This window comes from Taurulus bubalis (assembly GCF_910589615.1).
Source record: "Taurulus bubalis genome assembly, chromosome: 1".
Lineage (NCBI taxonomy): Eukaryota > Metazoa > Chordata > Actinopteri > Perciformes > Cottidae > Taurulus > Taurulus bubalis.
This window is the reverse complement of record NC_136589.1, coordinates 14,005,491-14,024,059: the sequence shown is the minus strand read 5'-3', so window position 1 is coordinate 14,024,059 and position 18,569 is coordinate 14,005,491. Positions and strand designations below refer to the sequence as shown.

Here is an 18,569-nt window from a genome sequence, read left to right as displayed (position 1 = left end):
GGTAACAAAGGGTGTCGGGCGGCACTTTCTGCAGGGGGCTGTGCGCTCGGGGCACCCCATCTGACTCTGATCAGGTTCTCCCTCATTAGAGAGCTGCACTGAGACTGCGTTTCCCTTCATGTCGAGATCCTATTACATGGAGCTCCACCCTTATACACATTCATGCAAAAACATACTCACGCTCATCTGAGCAGCTTCCCATCACCCATTTCACTTCCGGCCAGAGAGTGAAACCACATCTCCCTCGTGTGTGTGTGTGTGTGTGTGTCTGTGTCTGTGTCTGTGTCTGTCTGTCTGTCTGTCTGTCTGTCTGTCTGTCTGCCTGCCTGCCTGCCTGCCTGCCTGCCTGCCTGCCTGCCTGTCTGTCTGCCTGCCTGCCTGCCTGCCTGCCTGCCTGCCTCCCTCAACAACTTCTCCTGTCATCGTGACCTCGTTGCGGTTTCTCCGCCGTGCACAGGATCTGATGCGTTTGCCCCAAAGATGTATTTTGTGCAACAACTCTTGACTGAGCCATTCCTTTGCCTCTGTTCTCCATCTGCACCCACGCTTTCTTTATCTAATCCTTTCCCATTCTGAGTCCTTCTTTTCTCTCTCTCGCTCTCAGATATTGCCTCTTCATCCAGTTTTTTCTAAACTCTTCTTCTATGGTTTTAGCTTTTCAGCAACTGCCTCAGTTAGCCTGTTGTTAAATTAGCCACTACTTTAGCTAATATAAACCATATTGTGTAACAACATCATGTTTAAACTGCCATCCTTCCTCTGAATTTGTAGTTTGTTGAGCGATTATGTAATGTTATTTTAAATCCCCGTAGTACATGTGTTTTTAGAAGATTTGTATTGAATTATGCAATTCTGTAAATTGCATTGTATGACATGGCTGTCAGAGTCCCTGCAAACCACTAAGCTTGCCAATAGCCTGTTTCAAGCCTGATTAGAAAAACCTGGTACTGGCCCTTTGCTCGTGGCAGTATCCATGGCAACACTACCTCCATTTGGTCACAGCATGCATGAAAGTGTGTCCCACTTGGGGGGCTTGAAAGTGATCTTTGATGAGGGCTTTGACAGATGACGTCCAGTCTTTTTTGTGGAACGTGTGACGGCGCTGAGGATGGCCCAAAGGCCTCCCTCCCACCTCCGTTTGCCCCCCAACTGCTTGGTGAACCCCAGTGCACTTGTGGAGGAATCCCTGACACAACCCTCAAACAGCAGGGCACAAAGCAGCAGCAGCAGCCTGATAGCCGATCTTGCCTTGTAAAGGAGCAGGCAGGTCAGCGGTCGTCAAGCTGGCTCCTAATCCCTCCGGCGGCGCTGAGAGGCTGCGGGGCGAGACTTTGCTCTCGGTGTAAAGCCCCAAAACACATGCGGTGCACGTCTAGGATGAACCGAGCTCAGTCTGTGCACAAGCGAGTGCACAAGGTGGAGAGCAAGTCCTTTCATGAGCGCAGCATTTTTTTTGGCAGGATTAAAACGGATGCCTTGGCATTCGGTCATACTATCGCAGATGATGCATCAGTCTTGTCCAATCAGATTGAATATATTGGACATTTTGCTCATGGGCAAGATGAATACATAATTAGGCCTATGTATCAACCCACCAGCTCAGTATCCCCAAGAGTTACATCCATATTGATTATTGATAATATTAATTGAATCAACCTCATGATTTGCATTTAAAGCCAATGCAGGAAGCAGTGTGCCTTTTGTGCAGTAAGACAGAAAGTAAGGGTTTAGCAGGTCCATCCCATTGTCCATGATTTCACCTGAACACTCAGGCAGGTAAAAGTTCCCATCCCAGCACAGAAAATGAATGCTTGGGTTTTTGTTAAGGAGGAATTATGGTCAAATACTTTCTGTGTCTTTTTGATAGGTTATATACAGAATGACATCATCAAGGCATTTAGATTCATAATATTTTCCGTGTTGTAACAGTTTGCTTCCACTACATCAATTAAACTGGTGCCACAGAGTTCCGCTCTACAAATGTCCCAAAAAAAACTGGGCAGTTTTCTATTTGTATTTGTACACGAGTGTGCGCAGCCCTTTTACACAGGAATGGGTCATAATGTGTTTATTTTTGTTAAATGAAACTGCCGATATACAGGAAATAAGTTAGTGACCACTAGATATGAGGATATTTTTCAAGACACGTCCATATCCTTTACGGCTTTGCAGACTTTATGACCAGAGATATTTAAATATGTTAGACTTCAACGACTTTTTCCAGTAAAATGTTGTTTTACCATTACTGCAATCTTTCAATAACCTGAACATAGTGCAAGCAAGAGAATATAAAAAAGTTTCTGTTGGATCATTGAATGTAATCGGGGGTCCTTTGGCTGATTAGAGACTCATTCAAATGTTTTGCCATTGACCCTTTGCTAAGTCCCGCCCCTTGAACGCAGACTGACCAATCGTAGCTTCAGCCAACTCTGACCAGGGCACGACAACTAGCCAAAGACTCTCGTGCAATTGTTTCAGATTTTTTTCATCTTCCGTCTGGTTTAGTTGATGTCGAGCTCGCCATGGTTAAACATTCCGTAATACTGATATCCTGGATGTATCAATCAAACACATATTGTCGACCCTTCTGTCTGCTTTTTTCTGAATTAGTATTTTTCTTCTTAGTTTTGATAATACTTGCGATCATGACGAGATTCATATGACAGTTTGGCAATTCTAATTTATTAAATAATGTGACTTTTTTTTTAACGTAAGAATTGGACATCCTGGTGGTCCCAGGATTCTATGGTGCATATGATGTAACTGCAATGTCATTTATATTTACCTTTTTAGTGTCAACTATCTAATAAAAGCAAAATGCCAGAAAAATAAACTTTTAAAACCTAACCCATTACTTTTAATGTTGCGACAGATGTTGCTGCAGTCACAAATGGATGACTAAATGAGAGATTTCACTATAGATTGAGGTGCACATAAAGTGTGTGTGTGTGTGTATGTGTGTGTGTGTGTGTGTGTGTGTGTGTGTGTGTGTGTGTGTGTGTGTGTGTGTCGTACTGGTGCACCTGTAATCATTATCAGTGAAGGGGTTCACATTCCACTATGGCATTGTGTGCTTTGATTTCTCTGGACCCTGACTGTGCTACAACAGCAGTGCTGCCCCCCTGCCGCCCCATCGCTGTCTTTATTTTTGACTCTCAAACTCATGCATGTCTCTACGTCCTTTATCCAACTTTCATCACCTGTTTCCGACCTCTTGCAAGCAGCCTTTTGCACTTTTGAGTCATTCTTCAAGGTACTTTAAAACTAAGCGGAAAAAGAAGTTGTCACTGGGGCATTACTACTTGAACAGAATGTGAGCAGGCTGCAGTGGATGCAGGCATCCCGGTTGTCTCAAACGGCACAACTCTGTGCTCAGTGGAACACCTCTGATCTTTCACCCATTTAAACTGTTTAAGCATGTGGTCTTGCTTTGCCTTTTTGGCACCTATGGCCACAATCTATTTCCCCTTTTTTTGTGCAGTTGTGATAATTGTGATAATCTGCACTTAAAGTGTTGAACTGACACTTAACGGCTTACCGTGGCCACTGCGCCAAACAATAATGGGAACACATTCACACAAGTCACGCTCTCATCCTTGTGGGAGTTGCCCCTCGCTCTCCAAAACGTCTCTCTGGTCAAATCTACAGCCAGACATGGCCTCTCTGTTGTGTAAACACACGTGTTGTTTTTCTTTTGCTCGCTTCCTCATTCTTTGCATCTCTCATGACACCTTGGCTGTCTGGTTGCCGGTGTATTTATTTTTAAGATGGTGGAGGAGAAGGTGACTGGCCATATTCTAACCGCAATTACTCATGTAATTACAGAGGTTTGCTGGCATACACGGATTGCAAAGACCAGGACAGAGATATTATAGCAAGCCTTGCACTTCTTCTATAATTCCACTCAATCTTTGTTGCTTGGTCCGAGCTCAAGCTTGTTTATGAACGCTTGCTTAATCTCTATAAAAAGAGATACAGAGAATACAGCGGGGCGCTCATTCTGAGTCCGAGTTGTGTGGACTTTTTACAATAGAGAAGGTTTTGGTAGAATGCAGGTAAACTGGCTTTTTGTGGTTGAGCACAACGTCTTTCAACTCCAATTCAAGATTTGCATCTCAAGTTGCTCATAAGACTGTAAACAAGTAGCAGTGCACGAAAAATTACTTCTTGGACGGATATCCGCTGCCTACAACAAAATCCCCCCCAAAATATAGCCCCTCGCCCCCAGAGGCTTATCCGATGGCCGATGGGTTCCGAAAGTGATCTTTGCATCGTTGCGTTCAAAGGTCTGCATCGCTGACTGGAACTATAATACTTCATGTCACTCATGATGCACTTAGAATTACTGGATCTAAGGGTACAAGATCCGGTTGGCATCCAGTAAAAGTGACTGTCTGAACTGGCCTCACGTTCTTCCTCAGTAATACCACTTGACAACAAAGTAGTGGTATTTGCTCGAGAAAGATGAATATGTCAGATAAACAAAGAATGGGCAGCTAAAAGGAGAGAAAGATAACAGGAGTGGTAGCCTTTCACTTAGAGACCTCTTTATCCATCAATGGTTGGGAGATGGTTTCTCTACATTCTGCCTGAACACAACTAAATGTTATGGCTCCAGTCCAAATAAGTGTGACCAAACACCTGAACACATCCAGTTATACATGTTTATATAGAATGAAGACTAATAACAAGGAGCTGAAGTTCGTGAAGTATTGGTGACTCTCGGGTTTCTCTGTGGAAGCATGCAGGGCAGTTGTCTTCTGTCTGGAGCGCACTGTGTTATAGCCCGTGGTAACCTGCTGTCAGGGAAGTCTCCAAAAATCCTGCAGCCTCTCCTCACTTCAAAGTGGCCGTTACTGTCGCTGTCCCAGACCGGTCTATCACCGGGTAGTCCTGACCTAGCCGGTCTGGCCTGCCGTCATCTGTCACAGCTCCTTTTTTTGTTTTTCATCCGTCTCCGTCTCCTGCATTGTAATTGTGAACTAAGTCTTGGTTCCTGTTAAAAAAAAATACAAAATAATGTTCTATGGGAATACTTGCACAACTGGATAAACTATTTTGAAATGGTACTTTTACTGTTGTATCTGTTAAACTATAATGTTACATACAGTATACATAAAATTAAAACACTTGGTCAAACATTAGCACCATAATTTCAGTTAACGGCGTTTGGCAGAGGTTAAGAGACCCCAGTTTAAACACCCAAGAAATCCTCTTTGTTATACAACCACTTACTGGAAATGTCAGTAAGAGTACTCGTTTGTTCGGTCCGCTCCACTGCATTAGCAGCTTACTTAATTTGCTGCAGTCGTCTCTTAACGGAGCGATCTGTCAGTCAACCAGAAGTGTGTAATGCTCAAAACATCTGAGTCTGAGTCTTGGCCCTTCCCAGCCTGTCCTCATGCTGTTTTATGCAGCTCTTTTCCTGCTCTAACACACTAACACAGCCTGATCTCGGGTCACAGAGGTCACAGTATATGAGCAGACATCTGGACCGGCAAACTGATCCCAACATCACCATAGGGAATCAGGGGAGTCGGTTTTATCAGAGTGAGAACGAATCCAGAGTGGAGGAGCAATGCCGCAGCACTTTCAACAGTCGGGAGGAACTTTTCCTCCCTTAACCACGCCACAACCTGCTTCAGAGCGTGGGCTGTCCCAGGATCAGTTGTGGTGCCGGTGAAACCCAACCTGGCCTGGTCCAGATCAAGCTCTGGCAGCCTGCCGTGTCACAAGCACCAAAGGTTTATCACTTCCCCTCTGCTCCCATCTTGCATCTTTTTCCCCTCAACTTTATTTTCCTATTCCTCTCTCCAAGGCGGGTCTGTGTTTATTGGCCTCCTCCTAACACGCTCAAACACTTTGCCCTTAAAACAACTTTGCTATTGATTCCATCGAGCAATATGTGTTTTCCTCACTTGTTTAATTTCATGTTGTTGTGCAGGATGGAGGTCAGTTTAAATTAACATTATTGCCTCATATTTATTTGACACTTTTTCTCAAAAGAAACGTGCAAACCACACAGGAGCAAGAGCTGGATGTCATCAAATAGTTTAGTTATTTAAAATAAATAACCAAAAGCTTGCTTAGTGCACAAACATCAAGTGTCATACTCGTTGTTTTATGCTCTTTTTAGTCGTCAAACACTTTTTTCTCACTGACAGTCAGTCAGCACTGATGGCCACTACGTCAAAACAAGCCGCCACTGGACCCAAAGGGGACCCTTTTTATTTATGGTTCCACTCTTTAACCCTGAAGCACGATTGGATGGCTCAAGACCCGACTGGCCGCATTTGCCATGTTGGACCATTTAGGTCAGAAAAGTGCTCTTAACCTCATGTACCAATGCAATGGACTTCTACCATCTTTATGATCCTGCTCATTAAAATTAATTGTCTGGCTGTAAAAATAGATTCCCCCTTTATGTCGCCCTCTGGATTGTCTTATGCACTTCAGATCTAACATGAGAAATTGCTGAACTTTCAGCCGTTCCCCTCGGTGATTCACTTCTTCTTTTTCTTCAATCATATATTTTGTCTCTTTTTTTTTTTTTTTTTTTTTAAAGCACTTGGCATTCCGAGAGGGAAGGCATGAGTAGATCAAGGCTCTCACTGTGGCAACCAGTCCAAATATACAGCAACACACATAAATCATAAGGTTCATACTTGAAAATGGCACAATTTTAAATAGTACAGCATAATAGATGGCATAAGATAACTACATTTTGTAGGTTGGGTCAATACTTCTTTATATAGAGTTTTTGTTTATACGTCGATCTGTCTGAATAGCTATAAATATGATTTCATATCGGCCTTATTAGATCCTACATTTTAAAGCGAGCAAGTCATCAACATGTGCCATTGAGGGAATACCACTCATTTAATAGGGCATATTTTTAAGAGATCTCCTAAAAAGTGTGGCCAGCCCCCTTTTTAGAAGTAGACCCATCAAACTTCTGCCTTTTGATCAAACCTCCCTACCCCTTTCCCATAGGCTTTTATTTTTTTAACACCATCATTAATGAGCTTCACCTCAACATCTCGTCCTCTGCGGGGTGACAGCCCGCCTTGTTGGGCCCCGGTTCGAGCCCATTACCACCGGGGTCTGGGAGCGGACACGGCTTTGTAAGGCCCTCAAACACCACGCTCCTGTCCATAAAAATACAAAGAATGGAGCTCTCGCCCGCTACTCCGCCCTCATTTACCTTTTTGACTTCTTTGTGGACGCCTAGAATTTTAACTTTTATAGGCAGTGGAGGTCAGGTGGGTGAGGTCTCCGGGATTATTTACCCCAGAGTGCTTGTCTCGTTCATAGAAGCACCCAAACCTGCCCTCGCCCTCACCCTCACCCGGGCAGCTCTGGGCCTGTATAGCACAAACACAGGCAGAGTGAGATATGGGCAGGAGAAGAAAGGAGTACTCTTGATGAACTCGCAGATCTCATCACCTCTGAGTATACTGTATCGCCTTTGCTGATGATTGAAGGAGTTGCTCTGAGTGATGTGTTTTAAGGAAGCCCCAGGGTTCTCTTTGGGTCTTCTGTCTGCAGCGTTTACTATCCGTGTGGCTGACTCCAAGGCCAAGTGACTCTACCATAGAGGCCATCTTGTGCTCTTCTTCAGTCAACCGGTATATCTTCTTACTCACTGAGGCTTTATAAACAGAAACTAGAGCCTTTTGTCTGCACAAATCCTCCAAAACCGAACATTCAAACTGGACTGACTAAAGATTTGAGTCTTATTTTCCACCACTGGTTGCTGTGAAAAGCGACATTAGCAGCTTCCGAGCCAGGGGCCTGACAGTTCCCCTGCTGCCACAAGGTCTTCTGGTCCTCCCTATTATCTCCCACTCCCTTGGCCTTGCTGTTTGGTCCTTGGCGTTTATGGCAGGGTAGGAGAGGGCCATGAGGAAATGAGGTGACCCCGGGGTCACGAGTAGAGTCAGGGGGCTGGAACCGGACCACGGCCCTGCCAACCCCAGTCTTTCGTGGCCGGTTCGGGTCGAGGAAGGCAAAGCAAAGGAGACCGGGGCAGGCTGTGGACAGGATCCCTTCCATCCTTGACCCCAGCATCATGTGCCTTTAATTAAGCCATATTTGAATATGTTTACAAGCCCATGTAGTCTTAAATCTTCTGGGTCCTTGCCCTAACCCCCCAACTGTTCCCCGTATTCCACCAGTATCTCATACCTCAAGTCCTTCTTTTTCTTCTTCTCTTTAATATGGTGTCAGACATCTATTTATTATGCTGTTTTAACTAGTTTTCAGGAACGGGTTACAAGCTATTTGGGAATCCACCAAATAGGATTCGAGGGACACCCCTCTAAGATGTTAATCTGTTAGCGATATGAAAGGCCGCTCACCCCACTAAACTCCCCCTCCACTGGAACCTGGGGGCCCTTTATGGCCCCATCAGGCACCCGCATGGACGACTTACTGCTGACCTTGTGACCTGGCAGTTGAAGCCATATGAGGAGGGAATCTTTCTCTTGTCCCTCTCTTACTCTCTTCACTTCTGCTTCTGTTTCTTCCCTCAGAATCCCTGATGGATCTTTACTATTTGCTGGAAAATCATTCCCCTCCTAATAGTTCCTTGAGTTACCGTCGATCACATTCTGAAACATGCTTTAGTTTCTTGTGTTTAACTAATCGCTGCGTAATCTCATTAAACCATTTAGTTTGAACATGTTTTGTTGGTGTTTGGTTGTCTTTACCATGTGGCAGGATATAATGAGATCTCTTCTTGTCCTCTCAATACCTGAAACTCTTCATCTCCAACAGGCACTGTTTATATTCCTTCTTTCACCCCCAACTGGTCTCTCAAGTAAAAGATTTACACACCGCTCACCAGCCTTTATTAGGGAGGTACCAGCGTGTTTTCTATACAAGAAAAGGTCCTTCGACTGGCTCCGTCATATTAAAAATTTACACGTAACTAAAGAGCTGTTACAATTGGCTTACTAGCATGTTAGTAGTCGAAAAGCTTGCTGCAAAAGGACTGGTCCTGGGGAGTTGGGTGGCTAATTGGATCGGTTGGGTTAAATAAATGTTTAACTTCTCCCCTGCGCTGGGAGGACTTTGTGGTAGGAGCCTCTCATCTGAGCAGAGCACAGGAAAACATGGTGAAGGGGGGGGGGTGTAAGTAGGGGAATGAGCTCATTTTTGATACGGTCGGATTGGTTTAGCTTATTTTTCACACAGGTGCCCCAATGTAATGTACACAATAAGGGCAATACAACGAAGAAGAAGAACAACAATGTGACCAGCCGCTGTAATATTTAGTTTGGAAGCTTTAATGAAGTCTTTGTCATTGCAGGTTCCAGATCCAACGGGGAACCAGTGACCCCACCAGCTACAAGAGCCTGAGTGACTGCTTCCGGACCGTCATCCGCAATGAGGGGTAGGTTATCCTCAACACGTCGTCTCTAACGACACAAAGGTCACTAGTTAGTCAAACAGTTCCTTCAGAGCACCAATGGAGTCAGACTTCTGTTTCACGAATGCAGGGAAGGAGTCATTTCTCTGTAATAATACAATTAAAAATATTTGATCTGTCACGGAGCAATTTACATTTGCAAACATAATTGCGCTTAAAGAATTAATTTACACACATGACATTTTTTTTCAATAGAAAATAATGTAAGGTAAACATTTAAATAGACAAGTAACCAATCCGTAGCTGGCTGACATTGTCCAGCACAACAAAAGCTCATTGTGTACAAATGTTCTTGAGCATTTATAAATGGACTGATATGTAAGTAAGTAATGTCTATTTATATTGCACTATTCACAGACAAGAACTCACGAAGTGCAAAGTACAGGAGTCGAAAAAAAAAAAAACTAAACATAATTAACCCAAAGGGACCATAGCCGGTTAAAACGGGTAAGAAAGCACAATAAAAGAAGGCGCAGTAAAATACACAAAGACAATAAATAAATATGCATTGATTCTAAATACATTTAACTGGAAGTGCTGATTTCGTAGCTTCCATAATAAGAGTATATTCACCCTCTAATGTCATCAAAAATATTCTGCAGAGAAAAAAAGATTGGAATACATTTGTGTAGAAATATTATTAGCCACGCTGATTTATTCAAACGTCCCTCACGGGTATGTTGGCATTAAGATGGTCTAGTGGCTGGAAAGCTGAAAGTGTTTCAGACTTCCAGACTAACTAAAGACAGTCATCCCGCTGTGCTCCCTCCTCCTCCGCCTGCACCGTGACAGCACCGTGAGACAGTGCAGGTGCAGGGGAAAGTGTTGGCCGCTCGCTCTGTTTACGGCGAGTCGACAGCTTTACAGCGGATATAAAGTTGATCTGCTGCGAGGTGTGAGTGAGCACAAGGTGAGAGGCCGGCGACTGACAGTTGGAAATCCTACACTGGCTGCAGTTCAACAGACACGGCTATCGTGCTAGTAGTAGCTGTGTCCTCTTCACCCACACACACACACATGCGCACACACACACACACACACACACACACACACACACAGAGACACACACATACAGACACACACATTGTGAAAGTCAATGTCATTGGGGCTGAATGCCTTTTGGGTGTGTCCCCTGGGGGGAGGATGGTATGGATTTTATATGACGCAATAAAACGGGTGTCAAATTACACAGCATCGATATCATAATTTATGACAGATATTTTAACTTCCACAACGTTGTGCGAGCCGGAGAGAGTCCCTACAGACAGAAGATCCGCTTTCTTGTCGACCGATTATCACTAACAGTATATTTTTGCTGAGGCCGTAACGACTCCCCAGTAGCACATTGTGGATTACCTCCAGGCCAAACCACTTAGTTATAATTTATACAAATAGTGTTGGGCCCCACTGTTTTGAATTATTATTAAAAATAAACATTTCCCGTCAGCTCATGGCAGGACGGGGCTAACACCAGGCCTCGCTCTCTCTCTGAGGTGATGAGGGAGGAAACCTGAGCATGCTGCTCCAGCGCTGTGATTTAACTGAAGAAAAGACATGGAAATGTGCATGAGTATGACTTTAAGATGGCTTAAAGCCTGGACACAATACACTTACATTTTTATGCAGAAACAGAATACATTTTGAACGCTTGTAAATCAGAAATGAGCACTACAGTGGGGATTATTTTGGTTTATAAAAAATCATTTTGCATTTAGCCATTATTTAATCAGGAAAATCTAGCATCAAATCCTGTAGCTGTGCTCATAAGTGTGTGACAGTGTGAACTATGCTCACCAGCTCTCTGGTTGGTGTATTGCCTTACAAGCCACGCTCCTTTTTCTGTTGCATGTGGGTGCAGCAGCCATGAGCATGTGTTAAGTGTTTCCGTCTGGAGGGAAACAAAAAGACTCTATTCTCCAGCATTCTTTACCAGTGTGGTATCCAGAGAGTGGGTCGGGACCCAAAGCACGGCCACACAAATATTAAAAGGGTCCTCGCAGTACAGCGTACAGCAGATCAGTGACTAATGCCTGGAAATGATAGCAGGGTTGCGCAGGGCGGTTGATTCCAGCTGGGACCACCCATACAAAAATATATATACTTTCATGGTAGAGGAAAGAAGTGCAGATAAGGGTGTCCATCCGATTTTATATGTTTAGCCAGGAGTCAATGTTTTACCTAATGTCTTCCTCTACCTCATATGGATTAAACATCACATGTTCGTGTGTTAAGTGGAGAGTTTCAGTGTTTCAGAGTTTCAGAGTTTCGCTGGAAAGCGAAAATGTTTACTTTCGAGCTGTTCAAATTCACAAAGAATAATAGATCGAACATTTGATCACCAAAGCAAGAAATGTACCTTCATCATTTTATAGCAGGAAAAATCTTCTTACAAAAATGCAATTTCCCTGTCCATAAGTAGCACATTTATTTTTATATATATATATATATATATATATATATATATATATATATATATATATATATATATATATATATTTGTTTTTGTTTTATGTGTTACATGTGAATTAATATTTATATTTGTAATCATTTTTAAGTGTTGTTCCTTTTATCTTGTGAACCCTGCTAATTCTGCTGTATTCTCTCTGTTAGTGACAATGTCAAGGTTACATTAGACACTGGGAAAGAGAAAATATTTGCAGATGAAGCATACCGGTTGTTTACATGTTAAAATGTTTCCTGGGGCAGCTCATATTTCCCCACTGCAGTGGTGGGAAAATGAATGTTTCTGCTTTTAGACATTTCAGCTGTTAAGAAGTCAGAACTTTAATCCAACGGATGTTATTGGCCAGTTTATTTAATCAATGTGGCCTGTGCTATACGCTCCTCTTCAAACAGATGTAGGCTGTTAAAAAGGGAAAGGTTTATGAAAATGAAAGACAAATCGTACACACAAGTGCATACACACACACACACACACACACACACACACACACACACACACACACACACACACACACACACACACACCCCTCTTCCCTTGTTGTGTGTCAAGAGGCCATTTGTTTAGGAAAGCCAAAAAGGGACTTAGTTATACTTTACATTGGAAATCAAATGAGGATTCAAATGATGGCCACTCAGTAGAGGCCCTATTTGTTCTGTAACAAATTGCACTCCTCCTTTATCACCTGGTGGCTCCCCAGCCTGACCACACCCGGGAAATCTGTGGCCACCATTTGCATGGACAAAGAGAGCAGAGGAAAGGGTCTTTCGTCTGACTGAAATAACTTGTTTATGCAAACAATACAAAGGATTAATTCTCAGCCTTCTAAAAGGGATTTTTCCTTACCCATAATCCTTTCCTCCAACGTTGTTATCATATTAATGGCTTTATTTACCGGAGCCAGTACCAACATGTGCCACTTCAGGTGTTGTTCTCCGTCACCTGATCGCAAGTGTTTTGATAGTGTTTCGCTGCTGTGAGTTATTGCCGGTTGTTGTTCCTCTGGGGTTATATTCCGTGGAAAGGTGTGCCAGCAGCAAACATATTTACACGCGGACCTAATCAACTAAAATCATTTATTATTTGTAGAGGTTGTTGCCACAACAGAGCTGGTGTCACTCTTTCACAAGATACAGTCGGTCACGCCGCGTCGTCCCTTTGTCCTTTTTGTCCACAGAGCTGTGTTCAGTATCAACATGAACTAGCTCGCTCGCTCGCTCGCTCGCTCGCTCTTTGCCTGTAACCTGCAAGCATTCTGCTTTTCATTTTTTTATTTCTGCTGTTTTAAAATTATTTAATGGCGATGAGGATGTGTCAGTCAGCCCGTCTCTTACTTCTTTACGACTTCCCGATGCTGTCTGTAGCTCTGAGCCCCAAGACCATTCAATCCTAATGACAATAGGTATCTTTAAAACTGGTCATGGATATGTACTTTCTTTTTCTTTCTTTTTTTTAAAACGGGGCTCTGTGGGAGGAAATTGAGTACTTGCTGGGTACTATATTTAGCTGCAGATTAATGTCCATGTGCTGCTCCAGTGAGCATTTACAAGAGCAGAATATTGTATTGTGAACTGACTCCAAAGGAACTGCAGTGCCCATGTGCATCACAGTGAAATAATTAATTGATGTGTTTTTAAATAGTTTCAGAACAACAATGGAACTCAATGGCACAGAAGAATATGAGATATATCCAGCTTGGGCTTTATTTATTTCAATACTTGTTAGTAGATCGGTTCATTTATGAATTAAGTGGGTTTTTTTTGCATGGGATCTGTTGACAATAAGAAAAACAAATATATCGGCGAGAACCTCACTGCTCATAAGAATGACACCAAGCCAGTAGCTTTCATACCTTCTATATGACTAGAGTTGAATAGTCTCCTATATTTAACATAAGATGACTCTAAAACATATTGGAACAGGAATCTACTAAATTGAGCTTGTGGATAATGACAGAGGAAGAGAATCAACATCTGGAGTCAACCAAATACACAAATGTCATGTTTAGAAAAAAAGACCACAATGCTCACTCGCAGTGAGCGGCCCAGCCCACCACAGAGGAAGCATTCATGTCGAGCCGCATCACAATACTGATCACATCCATTACACAGAGTCCCAAAAACATCCGAATGACCTGATCAAGTCTTACATTTCCTTTTACATATAATCCTTGCAGCAATTATTCCGATACGGAACAATTGCATCAGTTCCAAAGTATCAGGAGTTGTTGTTGTGATTAGTCATGTTTAAATGTTTAGACCGGTCTCACCGGTCTCGCCATGAGGCTAACCTCTTAAAACAACATTTAGGAATGAGAAAAGTAGTTTGCTGTTCCCAGCGACAGTTTGTTATCAACACAACAGCTATTGACTCTGAGACTTCAGGTGCTTCACAACGCAGCCAAGTTATTGTTGCCAAATATCACGGATGGGTTGGGTTTCAGAAAGAAGATTTGTATTTGATTGACAGCTCATCTGGCATCACCTGCCTGGCCCAGTCAGTGTGAACTACAAGCTCAAGCAAATTATCTATGGCACCTATGTTTTTACTAAATGGAGTGTGGGGATGGGGGGGAGAAGAAACACATGTATGCACTTCTGAATGTATAGGAAACATACTTTGTGCTCTCTTTGCAAAACAGAAAACAAGCTACTATCTTCTTACACATAAACATGAAAGACTGGTTAGGCGTATTTTAGAAGCGGAAATTATAACCTCTCATATTACCATGATTTGTGAATGAAAATACTCTAAATATGAAACATTTAGGTTTAAATATTGCAGTTTTAGAGTGAGGCATCACTATATAGTTTAACTATAGCGAAAATATTTGTTGTACATTTCATAGACGTCCTGTTACATTTCTGTATGTTTTAACAACTGTGTAACTATCTAACCAGACTGACCATTTACACTACTGTAAATATACTGCTTACAAAATACCGTCTGTGTAAAATGTAGGCATACATCTCCACATACATAACTCACTGTATCATTTTATTATTTTTCTTGCCTCCAAGTACGCTTTAAATCATGGCCGGACGTATGATTGAGCAAAGCCAAACTACCAGACTGAATCAAATTATACAGCTACCGTCTTTTGAAACATCCAGTATATCAAAGGCTGAAATAAACCTCTTAAATCATTTCCTCCGCAGACTCTCTAGGAACTTGTTGCCATGGTTTGTGGTTTGAAAATATATTTTGGTAGTTATGTTGCCAAACGGCAGCAATATACTTTCTGTTGCCATTTAGCTGAGCTCAGTATTAGTCCTGCTGTCTGTATTCAAGACTGTCGGTATTGTCAGAGAGTTGAGTGTTATAACGTATGAGAAGGGGGGATTTATCCCAGAGCTGTTGTGTTAGACTCCATTCATAAAGGACCCCTTAATAAATAGACAACAGAGTATCTCCTCATAGATGTAATGTTTTGTCATTTGACTGAACTGACCATTTCATGCACTATTGTAGCAGATGATATCATTGCATAGTCATTAGGTTTAAATGTGAATTACCTTGAAAAGACTCTGGATGGAGACTTGATATTCACTCTTTGTGTGTGCTTTGGACAAAAGTGACAAACACAAAGGACCTTAAATCGTGGATTTCATAACTGCTAATTGATTTTATCGTCTCACACATATGAATGGAAACCAACGGCTGCCTTGAGTGGCACAATTAATACAGCCAGAGATCTAAAAGATAGCAAACACTGGCATGGCACACAATTGTATTGAATGGGATAAAACATGCAAAACAACAGGTGTGTTTGCACAAGGCCTACTTTCTAAATGACAGCACTACTTTAAGATTGCAAATAACAACTATTTTCATTATCAATTATCTGTTTATTCTCTTGATTATTACTTCAAATGGCTTGTATTGTCCTACTAATAGTCCAGAACTTAATGTTGCAATAGAAAAGCAGCAAGTCACAAAGATTATATAACAATAACCGTCATCATAATATAATAGTGTACGTTCTCTCTCTCTCTACAGCATCATTGGCTTCTACAAAGGGATCCTTCCTCCGATTGTGGCGGAGACACCGAAGAGAGCAGTGAAGGTAGTGAAGCACTGTTGGCCCACTAAATATTGACTTACAAGCATTTGCAGTGAAAAGTATTCGTAGAACCCCGTGTGCTCATGGCAGAGAAGAAATACAGGAAAATCAAAGAGTTATGATTAACGGTTTAATTAAAGTTCAAATGGTGATACAGTGTACATATACTCAGCTGAGGGTCTCCGAGCTTCCGCTCCACAGACCGTTCCTGTCTCGCTTCAGCTCAAAGACCTCGAACAGGAATCTACAATCTGGTTTTAACATCCCAGCTCATTCGCCTCATTGGTTCAAATTTACGGCATGCGATTGGCTAAAAGTCCCACAGGGGCGGAGTCTCTCTTTGGCACGGGTTTTAAAAAAATGGCTCCATAACATTCATGTTTTCCGGTACCTGAAGTCCTCACTCCGCCCTCCTGTATTTGCTAACGCAATATTTGACCTAGAAGGAATTGTTATTCAGTTCTATACGTTACAACTTATGAGAAACTTACTTCAGCCTACAGTCATCCTTCCCCAGAAACCTTTTACCTCCGCTGGCTCGAATCCCCCTCCAGTTCCTTATCTCGTGTCATAAACCACAGGACGAACCACAGGTGGTCCATTCTTTTTGTTCCTCAAGACCAAATGCTCCTTTGTAAAACCCTCAACCACTGTCCGTGTGCAAATGACCTCTGCACTCTGCAGCATAGAGTTCATGTGACCTCAGCAAACTAGTGACTCTGTGACCTGATAAACAATAATCTATCTTAAGCATTGCAATGTACACATGGACATCATTACACAGTAATAAAAATGACCTTAATATGTATACAATCACAAATCCTTCATAATAATATCCCTTATTAATTATCATATTTCATGCATTGTAATCTACACATAAACAACTAATTTTACATAAATGTGCAAGTCCACGTGTGACAAACTAAGCTTAAAAAACACTACAGCAGCGAGCCTCCATCTTCTCATACGTGTTTGCAGGAAGGCTTACAACATGTATAATTGGGGTGACACAAAAGAGGGCTTGTTGCCCGGCACGGCACTGCTCTGTAATGAGATACCGGAGACGAGGATGTGTGAACTTTAAAAAATAAACGCTCACAGTGAGAAGATGGGGGGAATTGCTCGCACGCTGAACCGAAGCTCGCTGATGATGAGAAATGTCTGCAGCGAAGAATTAAACCAATTTACGCTCCGATTAAAACACCTCTGCTGCCGTTTGGCCCTCTCCTCGGATGAGACAATGCTCCCTCGAGTTCCCATTTCCTCCTGAGTGTTTTTAATAGTGTGTGTGTGTGTTCATGTGTGTGTGTGTGTATGTGTGCTCAGATGTCAGTTTATGAATGCACTGTGACTTTCTAACAGTTTGTCTATCCTGATCCTCCCTCTGCAGTTTTTCACTTTCGAGCAATACAAGAAGTTGCTGAACTTGACCCCTTTGTCTCCTGGTCTGGTGAGTCTTTACACACAGAAACACCTGAATACACTCTCACCTGAAAAATAAACAAAGGCCCGGGAGGAGCGTTACACCCATGTGTCAAGAATCTACCTATCCGCTCACCTGCCAAAAGGCTGGTAAAACAAAGATGAAATGCCAAGAATACTTTTACCGGCCAAATATGTCCATGTTAATTTCCCTGTCAATGCAGAGGAGTGAGTGAACGTACAGTTTTCAGTACTGTTTCATGTACAAATACAGGCAATGCACGAGTACTCTTGGAGAATTTACTTTTTACATTCTTGGGTTTACCTGCTGACCATAACCCTAACGTACTATTTATATTATTTCTATCTTAAAAAGAAAACATTCGCTTTGTTTTCTTAAATGGTTTTGATCGAGTTTACCATTGTGGAAATGTAAAATTGGCTTTACTCACGAAACAAAATGTCATCTCGTATTGGACAGGTTAAAAAAGTAAACCTCTCACGTGAGGATTAAGTGAAGAGAGCCTGAAATAACACTTGTGTTCGGTTTGAAGCACATATGAAAACATCATTGATGGCTAAATAATACATTCAAATATCAGGTATAGATGAACAAAAGGAACTGGGTTTTTTTCCCCTTACGTTTTAAACAGGACCTGAAAGTTTCAGTTTCACGTCTTAGATGTTGGAATTTATGAAGTGTGTCATTTGAGATCAGCTGATCAGGGCAGTACTAATGACCACATGTTCCTGCCTGGACCTCCACCGTATGAGACGTATTCCAGGCAACCGAGCAGCCAGAGGAAGGGTTTGGTTTCTACCACTTTGTGTAAAGTCTTTGTGACTGGCAGCTTTTTAGGAGCCTTTTCTTTTATTTATTACAGAGGTTTTGTTTGTATGAGCTTTAAGGATTACATTTGCCCACACTAATCACTATACATTTTTCTCACACTTAAACATTTCAAGCTAATACAAATGTAATTTTTACTGGTAGAGAAACGCAGTCCAATTCTAAAATGAGCCGAGGGCGACGAGTTGAAGGTTAAAATCTGTCTGTCTGCCGGTTTTAATCTATGATATCAATAACGTTGGCATGTCCATCAATACTTGTAATTTACATTTTTTGTAGATGATACCCAATATGGCTCCCATCTTTGTCTCTCTGAGGGAGATCAGCACTTTAATCTATT

At 42.2% G+C, this 18,569-nt stretch overlaps 1 protein-coding gene across 1 annotated transcript in view; it reads left to right on the top strand.

The window, feature by feature from the left end:
• Positions 1–18,569, top strand: part of slc25a21 (solute carrier family 25 member 21) — an 83,652-nt gene that overhangs the window by 57,539 nt on the left and 7,544 nt on the right. Inside the window, exons 3-5 of the mRNA XM_079215097.1 lie at positions 9,314–9,397; positions 15,894–15,960; positions 17,348–17,407. Of these exons, the coding sequence (XP_079071223.1) occupies positions 9,314–9,397; positions 15,894–15,960; positions 17,348–17,407 (211 nt within the window). The remainder of the gene's footprint in view (positions 1–9,313; positions 9,398–15,893; positions 15,961–17,347; positions 17,408–18,569) is intronic.